Source organism: Cotesia glomerata, linkage group LG6, assembly GCF_020080835.1.
Source record: "Cotesia glomerata isolate CgM1 linkage group LG6, MPM_Cglom_v2.3, whole genome shotgun sequence".
NCBI classification, from domain to species: Eukaryota; Metazoa; Arthropoda; class Insecta; order Hymenoptera; family Braconidae; genus Cotesia; species Cotesia glomerata.
This window is the reverse complement of record NC_058163.1, coordinates 1,582,535-1,606,784: the sequence shown is the minus strand read 5'-3', so window position 1 is coordinate 1,606,784 and position 24,250 is coordinate 1,582,535. Positions and strand designations below refer to the sequence as shown.

Below are 24,250 nucleotides of genomic sequence, written 5' to 3'. Positions count from 1 at the left end.
TAGCTATCTGCTCCCGAGCGCTTTGAAGTACCCGAGCTCTCTTTGTTATTTGTCGAATAACTCAAAAACTAATTATCGGATCGACTTGAAATTTTCAGAGAATATTTTTTAAATATTACACATAACGAAAATGTAAAAAAAAATAATGGATTTTTTGAAAATTCTGTCTACCCCTAACCCCTTAAAGAGATCTGATTGATCATAAGCTTATATTCCAGGGTCGTTACCAACGTTCGCTTCCAGAAGAGGGACAATGTCGTCCATATTCAAATCGAGGAAGGAGAGTTGCTTCCAGAAGGCAGAATCAAGCACGGTAGTCAGCGCTGGGTCCCACTTAAGAAGTTTGTTTACTCACGAAACACTCCTGAGGGCTCTTTCTCAATTGTTGACGGCAACGACCTGCTTCCACTGATTCCTAATGACAACTTCACCTTCCTAAGCCACGACAATCGCAGGCTGATGCTTCATGACATTAAAGTAGACACTGATAAAGTAGTAACAGGCGTCAGGTTCTTCCTCAAAAAAGACAACAGTATAGACCCCAGTAAGCTTATCATTATGGTCCACGCAACCAAATTCGACTATTTCACAGGCGAGGTCCGCCACGAAAAGCCTAATGCTCATAAATGGTACGACTATGAAGAAAGTCGCTGTACTTATTGCACCGTACCTTCTTTGTAAGTATTTTTTTCGAAATTTGGGTTTTTTTGTTAGTTCCAGGCTAATTATTTGTTTTTATTTACTTAGAACGGAGGCAAATCTAAATGGTCGCGGAAATCCTATGGGCTCGTTGAGAAATGTTGATGTTTCTGGAGCGAACCAGTTCCTAATGTTCAGAGCGTCTGGAAATGACAACCCTGATCACATGACGATTCCCTTCTTTGACTCAAGGCCTGCTGGAATCGCGAGTCACACTGCTTTAAGTGGAATCGGAATATTACATCGCAGCAGCAGAGGCTACGGAGGATTCCTTGCGCCTAAACTTTTGGGTATAGATCACTCGTTTGCAATGACCTACGAGCTAAGCTACGAAAAAATAGAAAGCTACAAGTGGCATTGAAACATTTATCGTATGTAAGATCATTATTTTGTAGCTTTGGACGGTTTTTCAATAAAAAAATAATTATATCAATATTGACGTAGTTTTTGTCCAACCCTTAAGCTGTATCAATATCTTGATTATAAATTATATCAATTCAATGGATAAATTTATGTTATTGACGTCAATGTGTCTAAATTAGATTAACGCTTCAAGCGATTTATCAATTAGTTTTAATGGAATAACGATAAACATTAAGTAGATTTTTAAATTTATCCCGACATTATTTACATTACATTATTTGCTGACGTCAATAAAACATTTTATCACTTATTTTTAATAGAGTATCGATAATCATTAAGTAGATCTTTAATTATAGTTTGCCGCCACGAATTCTTTATTTTTTAACGACGTATTAACTTTCATCACCCCAATAGTCGTTTTATTTTAATAACTTCAATATTTTGACTGCCCTCTCCCCCCTGAGTGCAGCAAAGCCTTGAGGCCGAGGAGTGGGAGGCGGGACTAGAAGTGGGGGTAGGCCTAAACATTCCGCGCTGATTTGCTCGTCAATTTTGACGTTTAAAAGTATCTAGATAAAAGTCGTTAGATTAAATCCCCAGTCAAGATACTAATTAATATAAATGAGTGAGTTGTCCACTACCTAGCCCTCTTTGTTACTAAATAATAACAATAATAATAATAGCGGGAGGAAAGGAGGGGATCGAAGCTTATCAGAGCATATGACGCGCTCGACATTAAACTTTAGTATCCAGAGTGTCTTGTCAGTGAATTCTTGAAGTTATTAAATTAATGAGCTAGAGGCGTTTGTTCACTTCTTGATCATCATCTAGGTAGGTCTTATTATTTTAATTTTAATTTTATTAATACAATTAATTTCGATATTGAATTTTCAGGTATTGATCAAAAGACCGAATCTTTAAAAATGAGCAAGTGGATATTTGTGAGCCTGGTCCTGGCTCTCGGAATAAAAGACATCAGCGCAGGAGTTCCTCTGATGGCTATCGCACCTATGGTTGAAGCCGGTCGAGGTCTAATCAACACCATATTGGAAGACATAGCGCCGGGTCATAACCAAATCAAAGATCCATTCGCTCTAAGCAATGAAACTTTGCAGTCAATCGAAAAAATAAACAAGTATATACAGCATCACGACAAATTGAAGAACGAAACTCTGATATTCATAAAGGAAACCGAGGACCAGGCGGCAAACGTCAATCAGCGATTATTTGAGATAGACCATATTGCCGATGAAGCTTTGAATCATACGGAAAGAACCAACTTGAACTTAAACAAAGTTTTGATAAAGTCGCAATACGTCCTGGATGAACTTCCAAAGATAACAGCTACCATCGAAACCAAGGTTACCGAATTGATGAACAACTTGGCTGATAGACTTAAAGTCGAAAGTAAGTTCAGGAAATCCACAAGCCTGCTCGCTGAGGCTTTGAGGAGAATTCAGAATATGTATGATGGGTACATAGAAAATCTTAATCCCAAGACTCCCTTGACGCCCATGACCTACGAGAATCTCTTTAATACTACCTTATCCAACGGTGCTGAGGAAATTTCTAACAGCCTTTCTGCGATAGAGAAGATGCTTACAACCAAGGAATCTGTTCTGTACAATGGGTTCCTCGATGCCTTCAATAAAAAGGGAAAGGTAAGCCTTCGAATTATTTTAGTAATTTATGGATGTTTATAGAAATCCATACAGGAAATGGTACACGGATTCTCATATGGAAATCCGCAGGAAGGGTATTTGGATTACGATATGGAAATCCACATGGCAAGGCTTCATAGATTATCTCATAGGAAATCCACATAAAAAACTGTGAGACACATGGATTCCTATATAAATCCACGGATTCCTACATTGAATCTTATGGATTGCATATCTCCTATATGAATCCATACTTTCTCATGTGGATTCCCATACAAACCTACATGGATGTTTTTGATAGGCTATACTTGAGTGTCATTTAAGTATATAATATCAATTAAAGATCTTGGACAACTGGGTGGTGCGGAAGATTGACAAGCGCAAAGTTCGCGGTTCAAGCCCTCGATGTACCCAGTTGTTTTTTTCTGGCCTACGGCAGTATATATAATTACATAAAACTATATGTAATTATATCAATTTTTGTTGGTGGATTCCTACAGAATTACATGAAAATCCTACAGGAAAGCATATAGGAATCCATCCGAAAATACCATGTCGAAATCTATGAACATGGGTGTTTTCGATAAAAAATTTTTTATTCTTTCTGTGACTTAGATGTACTGGATAAAGAAAGGGACTGTTTAACTAATCCGTACATGGAAAAGAAAACATGAAATCCATTGAAAACTACCATGTGGGAATCTAGTCTAATTTCCTGTATGGATTTTGTCGATAAGTTACTATAACTTTTAACCTTTTCAGATAATGTCATTTGAAGAAAGATGCGGTTTGAGTGACACTTACCAGAATCGTCTCAAGCGCATTTATAACTTGATCTCCATCAACGAGTACCGTGCCTTAGTGATGCTGACTATTGCCCACAAGTACTTCGAAACCCAAAAAAGTATGATCAATTATTCACTTGACAATCTCTTTATAATTAAACAAATCTCGGCTCATGATTTATTTATTTCCTTTCAGATGACAGATCAGCAAAGAATGATATACTTACAAATTTCCGTCAGTACGTCAACAGGGCTACAAACCATTTGGTCGCGATGAAAAAAGCGATGGCATTTGCATCTACGGAAATCATCGAATGCGATCCTCCTGAGTACATGCTGGGTAATTAATTTTATTTATCAAAAAGATTTAATTTTCCATGCAATTGGCTTATATATCTTACCATTTTTAGACATCAACACTTTCTCCTTGACAAATTTGTTCAGCATAATCTACTTGAGTACCGACCAGATTGGTAACCGCTGCTCTCGATCATGCCCGAAAATTGATACTGTCAACAAACTCGCCTGCAAGAAAGATGTCAGGAACAAAGACGCTTTGACAGTTAAAGAATATTGTCCGAAGCAGCAGTGCAATGGTCGGATCCACAATTGCGAAGTTAAGAATTACTATGAATTCTGCGAAGCGGTAAGTTCAACCAGAAAACTAGAAAACCAATTTATCATTGGAGTATTGAATCGAATTTAATTATGATCTTTTTTGCAGCACGAAGGCGCAGCGACGAGGTATCATTGGATCGAAAGTTTAACGGACAAAAGCAGCCGTATGAATTGTGATGGACGTTGGGTCGACACTATGAAGGAATCCAAGTGCATTGAGTGTTTGTGTCAATGCTCAGCAGAAGGAGCTGAATCCACCGCAACTAGGACCATCAGTTTGATTCCTCAATTCACTGATGTCGACAATAACATGTAAGTTTACCCAAAATTCCGTCTGGATGTTTAAAAATAAACGGTATTGATGATAACTTTGGTTTTTTTTAAGGGTCGTCTCAAACATGAGGCTCCGCAAGAAGGACAACGTGGTCCACGTCCAAATCGAAGAAGCTCGTCTTCTACCGGGAGGAGAAATAGACACGAGTACTCGCCGTTGGGTCCCGTTAGATGACCTGGTCTACCGGAAAAACACTCCAGAAGGTGGATTCTGGAGGGTCAAAGGACCGGAGCAAATTGGGCTGATTTTCAATGAAGACTACACCTTCTTGAGCAACGAGAAAAAAAGCTTGTATCTGGATGAAATCGTTGTGGGAAAGGACTATGTTGTAACTGGAGCGAGGTTCAAGAACGCCTATGAGAATTCTCAGTTAGGAACTCCGAACTTGAGCGCTATTCAGCTTGAAATATTCAAGACCAAGTTTGTGTACCAAAATGGAACCTTGTCGAAGGATAAAAAAGAGCAGCATATTTCTGTGATTGCTAACAACAACACGCAGTCTCAACATAATAATGCTTATAGCAAAGCTCGGTAGGTATATAAAAAATGAATTGGAAAGTGAACTTTTAATTATTGATGGTATGTTATTACAGAACGAAGACTTTACTGAAGAATTTGAGGCTTTCAACGGAAAGCAACAAAAATACGGAATTGTGGGAGCCAAATACAGAATTCGAGTTCAAAATGACGGCAAGGGTTGGATATGGAAAAGGAGTAATTCCGTTCTTTGATGCACGTCCGGCGACCAAGCAAAGTCAAGTGCCACTCAGTGGGATGGGAATTGTTTATCGTAATAGAAAAGGCTACGGAGGATATATTTCGCCAAAGCTTATTGGACTTAATCACGCTGAGTATGTTATCACTAAATTGACTCCCGAGGAGAAAGAGAGGTTAGAAAGGGACTTTTTGGATAGTGCTGATAAATTGGGTAAAGGGAATGCACTTGGGTTTACCAGTAATAATAGTGAAGATGAATCTGATGTGAATGCACTGGATAATTAATTAGTAACTGGCAATTCCTAGCTAAAATAACTTTATGTAACTACTTTTAGTAAACAATAAACATGATGTAAACTAATTTTTTTGGAAATTATTTGAAACCTGTTACGCTTGATGGTCCGATTTGTTGATTAACAAGTACGATTGATATAAATACATCCGATTAGTCGGACATAAGTTGACGCACTTTAGTAATAAGTGGCCCTAAGGCTGTGGTTTTGTTATAAATAACTGCTAGTATACATGTTTTTTTTTTATCTAATTAACTACGTCATTCAGATACAAAGCGAAGAGGCGCTACTCAGGTTATTAATCGATAATTTGTTTTTTATCTAGTTGGCCTCAGGCGTCTTTTTTTTTTTATTTTCAGCTTGATGCAGCCACGTTGTACTTTTATCTTTATTATTGTTATTCGATTTTTTCTTATCTACAACAATATTGGTGACCTTATAATTTCCATAAACTTTAACAACTACAGCTAAACCCAATCCAATAACCGACAAATAATTGTATAAACCATTAATTTTGAATTTTATCCCGACAATTTGGCATGGATACATCTCATCAACGCTAGAACCAAATTTTAGTTAATGCATTAATTAAATAAATCAATATTCAACTCATTGGAAGAGCACCCGACCTAATCGGAAGATCCAGGATCTATTCCTAGCTTGGTTCATTAATTTCATTTCTAAATCTAGTCATGATTCATTTTCGAACTCGTGACCTCCAAAATTTTACATTATCCGCTGACGTCAATAAAACATTTTATCACTTATTTTTAATAGAGTATCGATAATCATTAAGTAGATCTTTAATTATAGTTTGCCGTCACGAATTCTTTATTTTTTAATGACGTATTGATTTTCATCACCCCAATAGTCGTTTTATTTTAATAACTTCAATATTTCGACAGCCCTCTCCCCCCTGAGTGCAGCGAAGCCTTGAAGCCAAGGAGTGGGAGGCGGGACTAGAAGTGGAGGTAGGCCTAAACATTCCGCGCTGATTTGCTCGTCAATTTTGACGTTTAAAAGTATCTAGATAAAAGTCGTTAGATTAAATCTCCAGTCAAGATACTAATTTATATAAATGAGTGAGTTGTCCACCACCTAGCGCTCTTTGTTACTAAATAATAACAATAATAACAATAGCGGGAGGAACGGAGGGGATCGAAGCTTATCAGAGCATTTGACGCACTCGACATTAAACTTTAGTACCCAAAGTGTCTTGTCAGTGAATTCTTGAAGTTATTAAATTAATGAGCTAGAGGCATTCATTTCTTTCTTAATCATCATCTAGGTAAGTTTCTTCATTATTCCTATAATTTCCAATAATTTTTTGCATTGAAACCCAACAGATAATCCGAAAAAAAATGGCTAAGCTACTACTGTTAGTAGTAGTGCTTTACACTACTACTAACTACGTATCCGCTAAGGGCTTCAGTATCACCAAAATGTCCGGAATCATGGCAATCTCCCAAGATCTGTACTCCGGAATAAGTGACACTGTTAAATCTTTCAAACAATCTTCTACTGAGGCTCCTCCGGAAGCGAATAACAAGCTGAAAGAAATCGAAGATGGGACTCAAGGACTCAGCGAGACGTCTAACAATTTAAACACTTCGCTGTCGGACTTAAACGAAGCGACCGATGTCATAAACGAGAACCTTGGTGTCATAAGTGATAAAGTCAACAACATCAACGACGTCGCGAACGTAATGCTTCGCCGGTTGGACAAAGTTGTGCAGAATCTTGCAAGAATCACCGCGGAGTTCACAAAGATTCCCAAAGCTGTTACCAATAAGATGGAGCAGATGCTAAACCGTATTCTAAAGCAACAAGCCACTCAGCAAACCATGGACAATCAGCTGCTGCAACTCTGGAGGCACACTACTAACATAGACACTTGGTATCAAAAATTCCTGATTGTCACCAATCCAGACCGTCCACTGCAACAAGTTACTTACGACACATTCTACGAAATTGTTACCACCAAAAATAATGAAGGTATGGAAAAAACTATTGACTACATTCATGCGATGTTCACTACCGGTACTGGCACTTCTTCCATCCACGACAATATCCTCGATTTTGTCAACATTTATCAGAAGGTTTGTTTGTTCACTTTCATGAAAAACGTAAAAACAAATGGATCAACGGTCTAATTAGCAATTTGTCTCTCCTTATTTTTTAGAGGGTGATTTTTTAATATTTTGATGTAGCAATAATTCAATTTTAAATTGTTTGAATGATTCAAACCTAAATATTATATTTCTATTGGATGATAATGATATTAAATGGTTTTTTTAAGTGATAATCAATTTTGAACTAATTGTTCTTTTCGTACCAATAGAAGATTCTCTGAAATGGAGTTAGACAATTTGATAATTAGAACGTCGATATGTCGAAATATATAAAAAATATGTAGAGTAAATATATTTTTAACAATTAACTTTTGGACGATTTTTATATATGTTCTAAATATTTTAAATATATTTTAGATATATTCAAGATATATCTTAAAATACATAAAAAAATATATTTTTTATATATCTAAAATATATATCTATGAAAATCGGCCAAAAGTTAGTTTTAAAAAATATATTTAGTATACATAATTTATAAATACTTATATATTTTTTGTGTATTTCGACATATATTTTTTTTATATTTTTTTTTCATGGCATAAAATGCTTTTTATATCAAATACACGGTAAGAACAAGATGACACTGGATATCATCCTAGATTACAATGAGTATAATCCAAATATCACGGAGTATAATCTGGATTTTTCTATCTACTATCTGAAATTATTTTTCGCTACAGATCGGCTGCCCAATTTCAAAACACAGTAACTAACATTTAAAAATTTTTTTAAATTTTTCTTATTAAATAAAAGTTTACCTGCCAAATTGATGAAAAATTTGATTTATGAATAGAAAATACTTGAATATAAATATTTTTAAGAAAAAATACTTGAAATTAAGGTCTAAAAGGTATAAAAAATGCAGCAATATTAAAAAAAATTAGGTATAAAAATTATGCAGTTACTGTGTTTTAAAATTAGGCAGCCGAGATATCATCGAGTATAATTGTAAGATCGAGCGAGCCTGGCGAAGCCGAGGCGAAGCTCGATATTAATTATATCTATAGCTTCGTTCGAAGAGATCACTAAGTAGTACCGTCCATGTACGCTTATACTTACCACATATTTAAAAGTAAAAACAAAAGCTTTACGCCCTAGCAACCGCTTTGTTTATTAATCATATAGTTTAGCTAAGATTAAATAAAGAAGAGATCGCAGGGAGGGAAAAGAATAAAATTATGAACGAAGCAGGGAGGGAGTGATCTCTTCGAACGAAGCTATAGATATAATTAATATCGAGCTTCGCCTGGCTTCGCCAGGCTCGCTCGATCTTACAATTATATCTATAGCTTCGTTCTCAAGATCACTAAGTAGATGTTCAGAGCTACAGTGAACATAATTTAAATAAAATAGAACTAAATTCAAAACAGTTTACATTTTTTTTTTTTTTTTTTTTAAATTTTAATGAACACACATAGAGGAACAAAATACAATTATGATAAAATTGTCTCAGCAAAAGTATTTTTATCAGGAATAATTGGTCGGTTATAAAATTTCTCAAAAGTCTTTGATTTATCCGACCAGCCAGCTAAGTTTTTAATAATATCTAGGTTAACGCCTTTTTTAAAAGCAGTAGAGGTAGATGCATGTCTCAAACTATGAGACGTAAAGTCATTACCTACACAGCTTTGTAAAAAAGAACGAATCCTACTTACAGTATCTTTCGACGCTTCTTTAAAAGGTTTAACAGTAGTAATAAATAATTTATTTGGATTAACAATTAAATCAGAAGTTTTTCTAAATATTTTCTAAAGTTAAAACAATACAAAGTTTTGAATTTTGTAAAAATTTTGGTAAAAGTAAGAGAGGTTGAGAGACACCTCGTCTAGAAGTCTTAATCTTATCAGATATTTCTATTTCATAATTATTACCTCTCTTCAAAATATTACACCTTTTAATAGATGCAATAGTTTGAATACGATGAGCAGTAATTAACGCCAACAAAACAGCTAATTTTGTAGTAAGAGCAGGTAAATCAAGATCATTTAAAGGGCTTAATAATTCTAATTTCTCTAACACAGGATCTAGGCTAAAAACTCGATCGTAGCGAGGCTTAGCTGGTTTTAAATTGTAAGCGCCTTTTAAAAGGCGAGAAATTAAAGGATTTTTACCAATTTCAGTAACACAAATTAAAGATAAAGCTGAACGAGCAGTGTTGAGTGTGCTGTAATTAGCACCATTATTAAATTTATCCGTTAAAAAATGAATAATGTCTTCGTCTTGCGGCTTAAAAATTTTAATATTCCTTGAATAACAAAAAATAACCCAATCACCGATTGGTTTAGAGTATTGATGTAGGGTTGAATGGGAAATAGAATTGATAAGTAAATCAACTGCGTCCTCAGTCACACCTCGTTCCTTGAAGGCCTGGCGGATAACCGTGCAGCCATCAGTGACATCTTTTGGGCAAGAGGATGTTGTACTTGTCTACAAGGAGATCGTAGAAGGTTAACATCAGGTTGAAAAATAATTGGCTGTGAGTCAAGTAATGAAAGCCATAAGGGATACCATGGCTGACCACACCAATTAGGAACTACTAAAATACCACAAGCCTGGTCTGTTTGAATTTTCTTTAATGTTTTCAAAATTAAAGAAAAAGGAGGAAAAGCAAAGAAATAAAAATTGTTCCAGTCAATAGTGAACGCGTCAATACAAAACGCTAGCGGATCACGATGCCAGGAACAATATTTCTTGCATTTTTTATTAAGATTTGATGCAAATAAATCAATTTCCGGTTTGTTAAAAGAGAAACAATTTCTTGGTAAGCAGAAAGTGATAACTCCCATTCTGTATCAATATTACTAATTCTTGAAGCTTCATCCGCGTCCACATTTTCTTTAGATGGGATGTATGACGCAAACAGCCAAATATTCCTACTCTCGCACCAACTCCAAATTTTAAAGGTTAAATCATTCAGGTACTCGTATTTAGTACCGCTCATTTTATTAATATAAGCGATAGCCGTAGAATTATCAACTCGGAGCAAAATTTCACAGTTAGATAAATTAAAAACAAAAGTCTTCAGACCATTAAAAACAGCTAAAAGCTCAAGATAATTAATATGAAATTGTTTTTCATGGTAATTCCAATGACCATAAATTACTTGACCTTCACAAAAAGCTCCCCAGCCAGTAGATGAAGCATCAGAAAAATAATCTTTGAGAATCTTGAATTTCTAATAGGATTTTTCGACGAATTGATATTATTTAACCACCAATCAAATTCACTGATTAAATGAAGTGGTAATTGCATGACACAATCGTAATTATAATTAAATTTTAATAATTCGAGGTAACGGTGTCTTTCAAATTTCTTTGAATGGAGCCAACCATAATTAACCGCTGGACAAGCTGCTGTAATGTTACCAACAAATTGAGAAAATTCTCTAATCGAGCAGTATGAAAGATTTTTAAATTTTAAAATTAAATCATAAAGATTAATTCTTTTCTCTTCTGTGAGCTCCATTGTCATGTTAACTGAATTGAAAATAAAACCGAGAAATTTACAAGAAGTAGAAGGAATGAAGTTACTTTTCTTCTCATTAATTAAAATCCCAAAGATTCTAAAAGTTCTCGCGTGACTTTAATATTTTGCGCACATAAAGCCGCAGAAGTTGCTACTAACAACCAATCATCCAAATAAACTACTGATAACCAGCCCAAAGAACGTAAAAAACTAACGATTGGCTTGCAAATTTTTGTAAAACCCACGGAGCAGTGCTTAAACCGAAAGGTAAACAGATAAACTCGTAGAGATGATTATTCCAAATAAATCTTAAATATTTCCAGTAGTTTTTATGGATTGGAATCATGAGATAAGCATCCTGTAGGTCAAAGCTAGCCATGAAACATCCTTCTGACATCAGTTTGAGAACCGTACGGAAATCTTCCATTTTAAAATGAGAAGTGTCAGTGAATTGATTTAAATTTTTAAATTCAGAATAAATCTCATTTTCCCATTTTTCTTAGGAACAAGAAAAATACCCGATAAAATTGCCCATTTTCTTCTGTACATTCTTGAATAGCACCAATAGACAGAAGGTCATTAATGGCTTCCTGCATTTTAATTTTATCATTATTAGAAAAATTATCATTTGTGGGAATAAAAGATTGAGTTGGTGTCGAAGAAAAAGGAATTTTATACCCAGAAATTGTTTCTAAAATAAACGCGTCAGAGGTTATGCTAGACCAAGCGTGTAAAAAATATTTTAAACGACCAGCAATAACTCTCACCTCTACTTTTGAGTTGAAGCTGGAGGATGTTGGGCCTGATTCGTTTGGTTCCGAGCCCGGGATCGAGTTGCAATTTGATTGTTTTGTTTGTTTGGGTACGTTGGCTTGGCAAACGGAGGACGCTGGTAGCCCGTCTGATTGAAGTTTGCTCGAGGGCCAGACGGGCCCTTCCAGTTTAAAGAAGTCCGTGTAGTTGGAAAATCCTTTTTGGAGGTTGGGGTTTAATAGATAACCCTGTTTTCCACGGCAACCGAATTTTTAATGCGCTTGCCAAGATCTTGACCAAAAAGAAAATCGTCAGTAATAGAATCTTCAAGGACAGATTTTCTTTTGTCATCCACAGGGGTAAATTTGTGAGCGTCTGGATTTACAGAGCTGATGAAATGACTCACAAAAAAGAGCACTGGAGTCACATAGAAGTTGTAACAACTGGGTTTTATCGACAGGTTCAACTTCATCATTAAAAATATTACAAATTGCCTGACCAAGAGAAACTAAACCACGACCAATCAAATCTTGGTTATTTGATAGATATTTGTCACGAGATTTAGCCGTCTTGTGGAGAAGAGGCAGCAACTCCGGGTTTAAAACAGGAGATGATAAAGTACAATTACCCTTGTTGGGATATTTATCAATAATTGTCGTCTTATCATTTTTATCTAAACCTGATGAAATGATAGCTTTCCAACAGTCCGACAATTCAGGATGAATGCTGTAGGTTTTTCCTTGTGAAGGCGTTTATCCTTGCCCAGCATTTGGAGAACGGAATTGGACAGGGAGGGAACTTCAGGACCCTTCGTCTCATGCAGTTCGCCTGACGCCTTAAGATCGTGTGTACAATCAGTTTCAGGATCAGAGTCAGAATAAACACTCTGACGACGGTCGTCATCATCTGAGTCTGCAATGAGCATAAGAGCTAGGTTAAGATAAGCGACCAGGAAATAAATAAATAAATTCCTGATGCAAAATAAAATCAGATTATAAAAATCTAATTTTACTATTTTAAAGCTTAACCCAGTCAAAAATAGGTACAACAAATTCAAAATAGAAAATTGTTGCCCAAAAATGATAAAAAATTAAATAAAACAAAATATAAATAATTACCCTCAGATAAGAGGTTATCAACGGGAGATTTAGTTGATGCCTTAGCTTTTTCAAGATCAATTAAATCACGATACTTTTGTAACTTTAATTCGAAGGATTGTACGAGGGAATTATCCTCAGCCTTACGCTTAGACATGATGTTTAATAATCAAAAATAACTATTTAATCAATATAAGAAGATTTTGTGATGTTTATTCAAAGCGCACAAAAACGTAATGATTAATAAACAAAGCGGTTGCTAGGGCGTAAAGCTTTTGTTTTACTTTTAAATATGTGGTAAGTATAAGCGTACATGGACGGTACTACTTAGTGATCTTGAGAACGAAGCTATAGATATAATCTGGAATAATATCCAGCGTCATCTTGTTCTTTCCATATAGGTAGAGAATGTTAATTTATTTAATTGAACTTGCAGCAACTAGGATTTGAAAGTAAATGCGATTTGCAAAGGTCATTCCAAGAACAACTGAGAGTTATTTACAATATTGTTGTCGTCAGCGAGCTTCGAGTATTTATAATGACCGTGTTTGCGTACCACCGCAAGCAAATTGAGATGAAAAGTAAGATTCGTCTTTGCTAGAAGCTTATCTATTAATTAGAAGGTTAATAAATTTTTAATTGGTTATTATAGAACCTAAAGCGCTCGGAGGAGATTTTATTACTGAAGACTACAAGAACGATTTGAGAATGGTGGTTGAAAAATCACTAACTCGCATGAGTGGATACCTGCAAGCTATGAAAATAGCCACCAAAGATTCATCAGCGGAAATTTTCCGCTGCGATCCACCAAACCCTGTTATAAGTAAGTTAATGTGAATTATTTTTTTTTTAATTTGAATTGTTTTGATGGAATTATTGATGTTTTGTAGACGATGATGTTTTCCGACTGGATGGTCTCTTCGGGCTCTACTACTTCAATGTGCAACAGATCAGTAGCGATTGTGAAGTGAATGACCTCAATATTATAGACTTTAGGGGAGATTTCGAACGCTTGGATTCGATAAATTCACCCGCATTTGTCTCAAGTTACCGTCCTAGGTATCAATGTCATGGTCGGATACATAAATGCTTTCAAGGTGGAAAGAAAATATTCTGTGAGGCTGTAAGTTACTAGCGATAACAATAAACATATCAAAAAATTCATAAAGGAAACTAGACTAGATTCCCACATGGTAGTTATGGATGGATTCCTATGGGATTTTCATGGTTTCTTTTTCATGTACGGTTTAGTTTAACAGTTCCTTTCTTTATCCAGTACGTCTAATTACCAGAAAAAATAGAAAATTTTTTATCGAAAACACCCATGTACATAGATTTCGGCATGGTATTTTCGGATGGATTCCTACATGCTTTCCTGTAGGATTTTCATCTAAGTCTGTAGAAATCCAGCAACAAAAATTGATATAATTACATATAATTTTATGTAATTATATATACTGCCGTAGGCCAGAAAAAAACAACTGGGTACATCGAGGACTTGAACCGCGAACTTTGCGCTTGTCAGTCTTCCGCACCACCCAGTTGTCCAAAATCTTTAATTGCAATTATATACTTAAATGACACTCAAGTATAGCCTATCAAAAACATCCATGTAGGTTTGTATGGGGATCCATGGGAATCCACATGAGAAAGTATGGATTCATATAGGAGATATGCAATCCATAAGATTCAATGCAGGAATCTGTGGAATTATATAGGAATCTATATAGGAAACTTTGGGAATCCATGTGTCTCACAGCTTATGGGATTTTCACAGTCCTATGGGATTTTCATGTTTTCTTTTCCATGTACGAATTAGTTAAACAGTCCCTTTCTTTATCCAGTACATCTAAGTCACAGAAAGAATAGAAAATTTTTTATCGAAAACACCCATGTTCATAGATTTCGACATGGTATTTTCGGATGGATTCCTACATGCTTTCCTGTAGGATTTTCATGTAATTCTGTAGGAATCCACCAACAAAAATTGATATAATTACATATGGTTTTATGTAATTATATATACTGCCGTAGGCCAGAAAAAAACAACTGGGTACATCGAGGACTTGAACCGCGAACTTTGCGCTTGTCAGTCTTCCGCACCACCCAGTTGTCCAAGATCTTTAGTTGATATTATAAACTTAAATGACACTCAAGTACAGCCTATCAAAAACATCCATGTAGGTTTGTATGGGGATCCATGGGAATCCACATGAGAAAGTATGGATTCATATAGGAGATATGCAATCCATAAGATTCAATGCAGGAATTTGTGGATTTATATAGGAATCCATATAGGAAACTTTGGAAATCCACGTGTCTCGCAGTTTCTTATGTGGATTTCCCATGAGACTATCCATGTACCCTTGCCATGTGAATTTCCATATAGTAATCCAAGTATCCATACCTTCTTATGGATTCCCTTTAGGGAATCCATATACCATTTCCTGTAAGGATTTCTATATAAATCCATACTATTCCCAGATTTTCACGCAAACCTTTATAGGTTTTTTGATAGTCTAGCTCCTGTATTATTATTCAATCATTAATTAAAAATTGCAGAGACTAGGAACTGGAAAACGCTACGAATGGATGAGCAATAGCCTTACAGCGTACGACTGCAACGGTCGTTACATCGATACCCTCGCCTACGCTCCATGCACAAACGCAATTTGCCAATGTTCCGAAGAAGGTCCTAAATCAACAGCAACCCGAGCATTCAATTTACGTCCACAATACTCCGATGTAAAAAAAAACAAGTTAGAATTTTTCTTCACATCAAATTCTATTAATTTTGTACCAAAAATTTTCTTAATCAGTTATTCATACGATTTTTAGAGTCGTGACGAACGTAAAACTGCGCAAGAAGGACAAGGTGGTCCACATCCAGATACAACAAGGTACACTCCAAGGCGAAGGACGCATCGACGAAAACAGCCTGGAGTGGGTGCCACTTGGAAAGTTCATAAGAAGTGTAAGCGAGGACGAAGAAGGCTTCTATTGGACGGACAACGAGGAGACATTACCGTTGGTTGAAGATCAAGATTACACATACGTCGCCCATGACCGAGCAGAACTCAACCTTGACGACATCCTCGTCGAAACGGGCTACATCGTCACGGGGGTCAAGTTTGAAAGACAGAATCTTAATCCTGAAAAAGGGCTAAATAAGAGCCCCCTTAGGTTGAAGGTGCACGGAACTAAATTTGACTACGTCGAGGGAAAGCTTTCTATTCCAACGGACGCGCAAGAATTGAACTTGGATGATGGACAGTACTTTAAGTGGTTCAATGCCAGTTTGTTTGATGTAGAGACAGATCGCAACTACGGCAGGGCAAGGTAAGAATTTAGCTAAGATTTTATCAGCTTCTTGATATTTCCATTAAAGATTTTTTTTAAGAAACCCCATAAGTCAAAAATACTTAATTTTTCAGGAGCAAAAAATATTTTTCTAGGTTAAGTTTGAACCAATGATTATAATAATAATAATAATAATAATAATGTTAGCATCCCTAAAAAAAATTCAAACTATTAATAATAATGATTTAAAGTTGATTGGCTTATAGGGTTTTTCACCAAAACGAACAAAATAGTAATAAATTATTTATTTATCAATTTTTCCCCATCAGGCATTAATTATATTTATAAAATAAAGTACAAAATATATATTGGAACTACAATTAACTAGAATTAAAATAAATAATCATTTATTTCTAAATTCAAATTAGTGAATTGAGAGTCAACAATAAAACAGCATATTTTTAATTTTAATCTATTAAGCGAATATTGTAAAACATGATAGTCAATTATTTTAAAATTAAAGTCAGTAAAATCACATCAAACAATAAAAAAATAATTTTATTTAATTTTCTTAAACTAATATTGCAAAAATTATTAAAATTGAAGTATTTTGCATTGAACTGAATTTTTTCGACTCAGAAAAAGTTTTTTGAAAAAAGAAACTTATTTTTGGAATTTTGAGATAGAATTGTTATTGAAAAAACCCTATAAGACACTTATTTATGGGGTTTCTCAACTAAACGAGATTTGTATCAACCAATTGGGTCTTGAATACGGATTTAATATTTGTTAGTGCTAGTATAAGTGAGGGAAAATTCAAAGAACCGAAAAATGCGAAAAACTCGATTTCGAAAAAAATATGACTTATCAGGTTTTTTTAAATAAACGATTCAATTGTCTTCCAGGGATAATATTTCCATGGAAGGTAAAAGAGACTCGATGCTGAGCGGAGGCAACCGAATTGATGCTAGACCAAATTCAGTTGTCGAGTTCCAACCAACGAACTTCGATACCGACTTTGGACAAACGACCATTCCGTACTTCGACGCACGGCCTGCTATCATTGTGAATGGAGTAGCACTTGGAGGAATTGGTCTTACGCATCGCGGAGCTCCAGGTTATGGAGGATACATTGCGCCCAAAATATTCTCGATCAATCACGCGGAGTACATTGAGATCGATATTGATGATATTTCCGCTGCAGCCGGTGAGATTGTTGAAAATCTCCGCAACGAAGAAAAAACTAGTGAAGAAGACAATTATGATGAAGAATTGAATCCAGAAGACGAAAATTAACAGAATATTGAGTTTTTCCGCGAATGATGTAATATTTTTCTCTTCAAAACAAAATACTGCAAATAAACTTGTTGAAAATTATTATAGATAAATTAGTACCTTATTTAATACATTAGAAGTATTCTCAAGGTCAATTCTTGATCATTTTAGTTGTAATTTATCTTTGAACTCATGACCTCCAAGATTATAAAATATTTGCTGACCTTAGTCATTTTATCAATTAGTTTTAATAGAATATTGATAATCATTAAGTAAATCTTTGAATTTTTGAATCTTCAAATCTTTGAATTTTATCCCGATAATTCAGCATGGATACTTTTATCCTTATTATTGTTATTCGATTTTTTCTTATCTACAACAATATTGGTGAACATGATTTCCACAAACTTTAACAACTACAGCTAAACCCAATCCAATAACCGACAAATAATTGTATAAACCATTAATTTTGAATTTTATCCCGACAATTTGGCATGGATACGTCTCATCAACGCTAGAACCAAATCTTAGTTAATGAATTAATCAAATAAATCAATATTCAACTCATTGGAAGAGTACCCGACCTAATCGGAAGATCCAGGATCTATTCCTAGCTTGGTTCATTAATTTCATTTCTAAATCTAGTTATGATTCATTTTCGAACTCGTGACCTCCAAAATTTTACATTATCCGCTGACGTCAATAAAACATTTTATCACTTATTTCTAATAGAGTATCGATAATCATTAAGTAGATTTTTAATTATAGTTTGACGCCACGAATTCGTTATTTTTTAAAGACGTATTGATTTTCATCACCCCAATAGTCGTTTTATTTTAATAACTTCAATATTTCGACAGCCCTCTCCCCCCTGAGTGCAGCGAAGCCTTGAGGCCGAGAAGTGGGAGGCGGGACTAGGTGGAGGTAGGCCTAAACATTCCGCGCTGATTTGCTCGTCAATTTTGACGTTTAAAAGTATCTAGATAAAAGTCGTTAGATTAAATCCCCAGTCAAGATACTAATTTATATAAATGAGTGAGTTGTCCACCACCTAGCGCTCTTTGTTACTAAATAATAACAATAATAACAATAGCGGGAGGAAAGGAGGGGATCGAAGCTTATCAGAGCATTTGACGCACTCGACATTAAACTTTAGTACCCAGAGTGTCTTGTCAGTGAATTCTTGAAGTTATTAAATTAATGAGCTAGAGTCGTTTATTTCTTTCTTAATCATCATCTAGGTAAGTTTCTTCATTATTCCTATAATTTCTATAACTTATACTAACAATCTAAAAACTTGCAGGTTCATCCAAAAATGGGTCCCTTGCCATTGTTAGTGTTGTTCTCAATTCTGGGGAATAATCTGCAATCAAACGCTTTTCCAAGTCTTTCCAGCATCAGAAGCATCAACGAATTCAACAATGCCATAGCTGCGACTCTCTACGAAGCTCACAAGCTCTCCTTAACTCAACCCGGTAAGTTTGATATTCTAAAACAGTTTACCTCTTATTTAACTCGATTTCTTCAAAAACAGATTCGATAAACAAACTCGGGCTGTTGTTGAACGACACGAATTTGGTGGCTCAACATGTCATCGGTAATCACCTTATCGCGCTATCAGAGTCAATGCAGGAATCACTGGACCCGTTGATCGAAGCGCATAAAGATTCATGGAACTTCAACGACGTTACGACAAAACTGGTTAATTCCTTTGAACAATTCGATCAATTCTTTAATACCTTCACCGCATTGGTAGCTTACGACACCATCGAAGATTCTAGTTACAACCAGGTTAATGAAGAAGCGTTCGGAAATTTCGTTTCCGAAATCATTAACGACAACAAATTGGAGAATATCATCACCTCAATTTATGAAGCGGTGACACCAAGAGAGTCTAACAATACATTTACCTTCCTTCGAGACTATCTCAAAGAATTTGATAAGGTAATTTATTACCATCTTTTCACACTTAAAGAGTTAGATTGAGATTTGGAGTTACTAACAGGTTTTTTGTGTTTCAGAATTTTAAGAATTATGAACGATGTGATTTTACCATTCCGGTGCAGGATAACATCAAGAACGTCTACGATCTGGTGGTTCTTAACGAAATCCGGGGATTCGCGATGATTCTTTTTGCTCTGAATTATCAGCAAATAACTGACGGAGGTAATGTATCTATAGATTTTTATTTCTAGCTTCAATCCTGTAATAATTTCATCGCTAACCTAAATTCTATTTCAGTCACCAATGAAAATGCTATTTCCGAAAAAATATCGAGTTTTATGGAGCGAGTCCACACAACGCTTGGTGTAGCAAAAACGTTGACATCCAACGCTAGGATAGATTTACTTGCCTGTGATCCGAATCAGCATGTACTAGGTAATTTATATTATTAAGAGAATAAGCATTATATATTCATAGATTCATATCATTCTCACCAATAGTCAATTTATGGTGATAAGTATTTGGGCTGCATTCAAAAATGCTCTATCTCTAAATGCGTAATTAAGAAATGACATTGTATCCTGTGAACTAGTGACATTTTTGAAGATATAAGCTCATCCTGATGTTACACTCGTCAAGACCTTTCATTTGAGTACCCACATCAATTTTTCATATATTTACATATATTATATATATTAGGGTGGCGCAAAAAAACCGACTATTTTTTTTTTTGAGTCTCGAGTGAAAAAATGTTAGTTTTTGATGTTTTAAGAGCTCTCTCCAAAGGACAGCTTAAAAAAAAATTTTTAAGAGGTCGCTCAAATTTTTTTTGAATTTCAAAAATCGATTTTTTTTTCTTAAATTTTTTTCTCGTTACGTCATAATTTTATAGACCAAAAAAAAAGGTATTCCTGGAAGCTTCAGTTCAAAATGTGAATTTTAAAAGGTCGCTCATAATTTTTTTCTAATTTATTAGTGACTATTTAATTAGATTAGCATTTTTTGACTCAGATTTAAAAAAAATTATGAGCGACCTTTCAAAATTTAAATTTTGAATTGAAACTTTCAGGAACTAATTTTTTTTTGGTCTATAAAATTATGACGTAACGAGAAAAAAAAATAAAAAAAAAAAAAATTTCGATTTTTGACGATTTTTGAAATTTAAAAAAATTTGGAGCGACCTATTGAAAATTTTTTTTTGAGCTGTTCTTTGGAGAGGGCTCTTAAAATATTAAAAGTTGACATTTTTTCACTCGAGATTCAAAAAAAAAAAAAAGTCGGTTTTTTTGCGCCACCCTAATAATATATATGTATATATGAAAAATATATGAAAATGCATGTGGGCATTCAAATGAAAGCTCTTGATGAGTGTAACATCGGGATGAGCTTATATCTTTAAAAACATCAATATTTAAAAATGTACAGTGCAATTTAACAAAAGTCATTATTTTATTAAGTAAAATTTTATTTATCTCTTTTGTATTCTACCTTATACTATAGGGAATATTTTGTCAGAGGATATTATGTCCTATATATATTTTGTCGGGGGCTAAAATGTCACAGTACCTTTTCTTTACAGTTCATAAGTAACAGCAGTCACATAGTGACTGCAAGATTGCTAGTTCTAATTGATCAACCTTATCAATTTTCGTAGGTATTGTAAGTACCAATTAATAAAACATTTACTTATTTTGCAGATGAAACTTGTTTCAGATTGGAAGATTTGTTCACTAAGTATTTTGCAAACGAACAACAATTGTCTGATACAACCGACGTTAATTTCAAGTCCTTTTCCACTTACAACCGCGTTGAGTGCTTAGATGAAACGAGCAACAGCAATGCATTACATCTTAAGTATTACTGCCCTGAGCGACAATGCTTTGGGAAAATACACGACTGCAGAACCGTGTCTCAAATGCCGGCGTTCTGCGAATCGGTGAGGAATCTATTGATGCTTCTAGACTGCCATATGCCGACTAGTAACTAAAATTTTTTTTATTTGCAGCCATACAAATCAGGTCCTCGGTATCTGTGGGCCGTAGACAAATACAACAGCACGAATATTGAGAACTGTCCTGGAGAATTCATCGATACGATGACTAAATCTTCATACAGGAGCTTGATGTGCCAGTGCTCTGAAGAAGGCGCGGAGTCGGAAGCGACTCGGGCTATCAATATGAATCCGCAAATGGCGGATTTCAAAAATAACATGTAAGGATTTTATTAAGAAAATTCATTGAGGAAACTAGACTAGATTCTCACATGGTAGTTTCGGATGGATTCCTATGGGATTTTCATGTTTTCTTTTCCATATACGGATTAGTTAAACAGTCACTTTCTTTATCCAGTACATCTAAGTCACAGAAAGAATAGAAAATTTTTTATCGAAAACACCCACGTTCATAGATTCGACATGGTATTTTCGGATGGATTCCTATATGCTTTCCTGTAGGATTTTCATGTAATCCTGTAGGAATCCACCAACAAAAATTGATATAATTACATATAGTTTTATGTAATTATATATACTGCCATAGGCCAGAAAAAAACAATTGGGTGCATCGAGGACTTGAACCGCGAACTTTGCGCTTGTCAATCTTCCGCACCGCCCAGTTGTCTAAGATCTTTAATTGATATTATATACTTAAATGACACTCAAGTATAGCCTATCAAAAACATCCATGTAGGTGACGGAATGGTAGTTACGGACAATGTCTCGGATAGCTTAACTGGTAGAGCCTTTGGCGCGTAACCAAATGATCCGGGTTCGAGTCCCGGTCTGGGCTGTCTGAATTATTTTTCGGTTACCGAAAAATTCCTACTGAGTAAGGTCCCTTCTCCCCCTTTATCCTTTATTTCCCCAGTTCCCAAATTTGTCTTTAATGACAAATTTAGCTATAAATTTGCATGGGAATCCACATGAGAAAGTATAGATTCATTTAGGAGATATGCAATCCATAAGATTCGATGTAGGAATCTGTGAATTTACATAGGAATCCATATAGGAAACTTTGGGAATCCATGTATCTCACAGTTTATGGGATTTTCACAGCCTTATGGGATTTTCATGTTTTCTTTTCCATGTACGGATTAGTTAAGCAGTCCCTTTCTTTATCCAGTACATCTAAGTCACAGAAAGAATAGAAAATTTTTTATCGAAAACACCCACGTTCATAGATTCGACATGGTATTTTCGGATGGATTCCTATATGCTTTCCTGTAGGATTTTCATGTAATTCTGTAGGAATCCACCAACAAAAATTGATATAATTACATATAGTTTTATGTAATTATATATACTGCCATAGGCCAGAAAAAAACAATTGGGTGCATCGAAGACTTGAACCGCGAACTTTGCGCTTGTCAATCTTCCGCACCGCCCAGTTGTCTAAGATCTTTAATTGATATTATATACTTAAATGACACTCAAGTATGGCCTATCAAAAACATCCATGTAGGTTTGTATGGGGATCCATGGGAATCCACATGAGAAAGTATGGATTCATATAGGAGATATGCAATCCATGAGATTCAATGTAGGAATCTGTGGATTTATATAGGAATCCATATAGGAAACTTTGGAAATCCATGTGTCTCACAGTTTCTTATGTTGATTTCTCATGAGATTATCCATGTACCCTTGCCATGTGGATTTCCATATAGTTATCCAAGTACACCTTCCTATGGATTCCCTTTAAAGAATCCATGTACCATTTCCTTTATGGATTCCTTTATAAATCCATACTATTTCCCTGATTTCCATACAAACTTACATGGATTTAATAGGGATGCAAAAGTCCATGATTTTTTGATTATATAATTATTAATTTTCTTTTAAAGGGTGGTTACAAACGTGAGATTCTTAAAACAAGACAACATGATCCACCTCCAAATCGAGCAAGGAGCTTTACTACCCGAGGCCAAGATCGACCCAGACACTGTAGAAATAGTTCCAGTTGGCAGATTTCGTTACTTAAAAGACACAGACACTGGATCATTCGTTATGATCAACCCTAGTGATTATGATGATGAAATCTACCTAAAGTACGACACTAACTATACCTTTATCACTCACGACCACAACGTGCTTCACCTAGACGAAATCAACGTCGACAGAGGCTACGTCATAACAGGCGTCAGACTACGAAACTCGGATTTCAACCCCGAAAATGGAATCAACACCTCGCCAATCGAGTTGCAGGTACATGCAACTAAATTCGATTACCACAAGGGTATCTTACGTCCGGATCTCTCTAAAGGAACGGTATGGATCACGCCCAAGAACTTGGACAACCGTCCCGGGTACACAAGCGAAAGGTAAGATCATCAGATTGATCCGAGTTAGAAAGAATAAATAAACAATACATTATTTTACTGTTGTTGGGTTATAGGGAATTGTTGGACTTGTCGAATATGGAAGATTCGATGACTGAAGAATTCATCAATGTAGTGGATTCACTGCCCAATCAAGAGATCGAATTCCAGCCTTCGGCCGTCAGTGGAAACTTGGGACAAACTACCATTCCGTACTTCGATGCGCGAGCACCTGCAGTAAACAACCTCAGAGCACTGAAAGGAGTAGGAATTATCCATAGAGGAGTTGATGGATTCGGAGGATTTTTAGCTCCGAAGTTAATGACTATTAATCATACTGAGTATGCCTTAGCCGGTGTAAAAACTGCAGATAAGAAGAAGTGGATGAAGGAATGGTTGAAATAAGGTGCTTCTCTATTGTAAATTCTAATTGAATTCCTTGTTAAAATTACTTTATGTAACTACTTTTAGTAAACAATAAAGATGATGTAAACTAA

General features: G+C 35.2%; 4 protein-coding genes across 6 annotated transcripts in view; all 4 read left to right on the top strand.

The window, feature by feature from the left end:
- The window catches only part of LOC123268202, a 21,513-nt gene extending 5,819 nt beyond the window's left edge, over nt 1-15,694 (top strand). Inside the window, exons 8-10 of one of the 2 annotated variants that reach the window (XM_044733127.1) lie at nt 219-677; nt 748-1,074; nt 15,681-15,694. In XM_044733127.1, the coding sequence (XP_044589062.1) occupies nt 219-677; nt 748-1,060 (772 nt within the window). In that variant the 3' untranslated portion in view covers nt 1,061-1,074; nt 15,681-15,694. Of the gene's footprint in view, nt 1-218; nt 678-747; nt 1,135-15,680 lie in introns of those variants that run through there. The other variant, XM_044733126.1, reaches the window with a different exon arrangement.
- LOC123268200 lies at nt 1,746-5,538 on the top strand. 2 transcript variants are annotated; one of them, XM_044733122.1, is made up of 8 exons: nt 1,746-1,893; nt 1,957-2,723; nt 3,486-3,627; nt 3,705-3,848; nt 3,919-4,154; nt 4,233-4,438; nt 4,512-4,991; nt 5,054-5,538. In XM_044733122.1, exons 2-8 carry the CDS (start codon nt 1,986-1,988, stop codon nt 5,460-5,462), a joined length of 2,355 nt encoding a protein of 784 aa, XP_044589057.1. In that variant the 5' UTR covers nt 1,746-1,893; nt 1,957-1,985; the 3' UTR covers nt 5,463-5,538. The 2 variants fall into 2 exon arrangements, with proteins under 2 accessions (XP_044589057.1, XP_044589059.1); XM_044733124.1 differs by having other exon boundaries at nt 1,746-1,895; nt 1,976-2,723.
- Nucleotides 6,676-24,250, top strand: LOC123268203. Its single transcript, XM_044733128.1, has 10 exons — nt 6,676-6,728; nt 18,707-18,736; nt 18,799-18,970; nt 19,030-19,439; nt 19,517-19,661; nt 19,737-19,874; nt 21,137-21,375; nt 21,445-21,650; nt 23,280-23,756; nt 23,831-24,250. Exons 3-10 carry the CDS (start codon nt 18,811-18,813, stop codon nt 24,156-24,158), a joined length of 2,103 nt encoding a protein of 700 aa, XP_044589063.1. The 5' UTR covers nt 6,676-6,728; nt 18,707-18,736; nt 18,799-18,810; the 3' UTR covers nt 24,159-24,250.
- LOC123268199 lies at nt 6,817-17,597 on the top strand. Its single transcript, XM_044733121.1, has 7 exons — nt 6,817-7,569; nt 13,357-13,501; nt 13,573-13,743; nt 13,811-14,043; nt 15,483-15,679; nt 15,759-16,259; nt 17,126-17,597. The coding sequence occupies exons 1-7, from the start codon at nt 6,832-6,834 to the stop codon at nt 17,514-17,516; spliced, it is 2,376 nt and encodes a 791-aa protein (XP_044589056.1). The 5' UTR covers nt 6,817-6,831; the 3' UTR covers nt 17,517-17,597.

Bases quoted from the DNA above. Each gene is read 5' to 3' on its own strand.
- LOC123268199 (XM_044733121.1), top strand. From the start codon at position 6,832: ATGGCTAAGCTACTACTGTTAGTAGTAGTGCTTTACACTACTACTAAC. The intron at 13,744-13,810 runs GTAAGTTAATGT...GATGTTTTGTAG, and splicing joins TCCACCAAACCCTGTTATAA to ACGATGATGTTTTCCGACTG. The intron at 16,260-17,125 runs GTAAGAATTTAG...ATTGTCTTCCAG, and splicing joins CGCAACTACGGCAGGGCAAG to GGATAATATTTCCATGGAAG.
- LOC123268200 (XM_044733122.1), top strand. From the start codon at position 1,986: ATGAGCAAGTGGATATTTGTGAGCCTGGTCCTGGCTCTCGGAATAAAA. The intron at 3,849-3,918 runs GTAATTAATTTT...TACCATTTTTAG, and splicing joins TCCTCCTGAGTACATGCTGG to ACATCAACACTTTCTCCTTG. The intron at 4,439-4,511 runs GTAAGTTTACCC...GTTTTTTTTAAG, and splicing joins ACTGATGTCGACAATAACAT to GGTCGTCTCAAACATGAGGC.
- LOC123268203 (XM_044733128.1), top strand. From the start codon at position 18,811: ATGGGTCCCTTGCCATTGTTAGTGTTGTTCTCAATTCTGGGGAATAAT. The intron at 19,440-19,516 runs GTAATTTATTAC...TTTGTGTTTCAG, and splicing joins ATCTCAAAGAATTTGATAAG to AATTTTAAGAATTATGAACG. The intron at 21,376-21,444 runs GTGAGGAATCTA...TTTTATTTGCAG, and splicing joins TGCCGGCGTTCTGCGAATCG to CCATACAAATCAGGTCCTCG.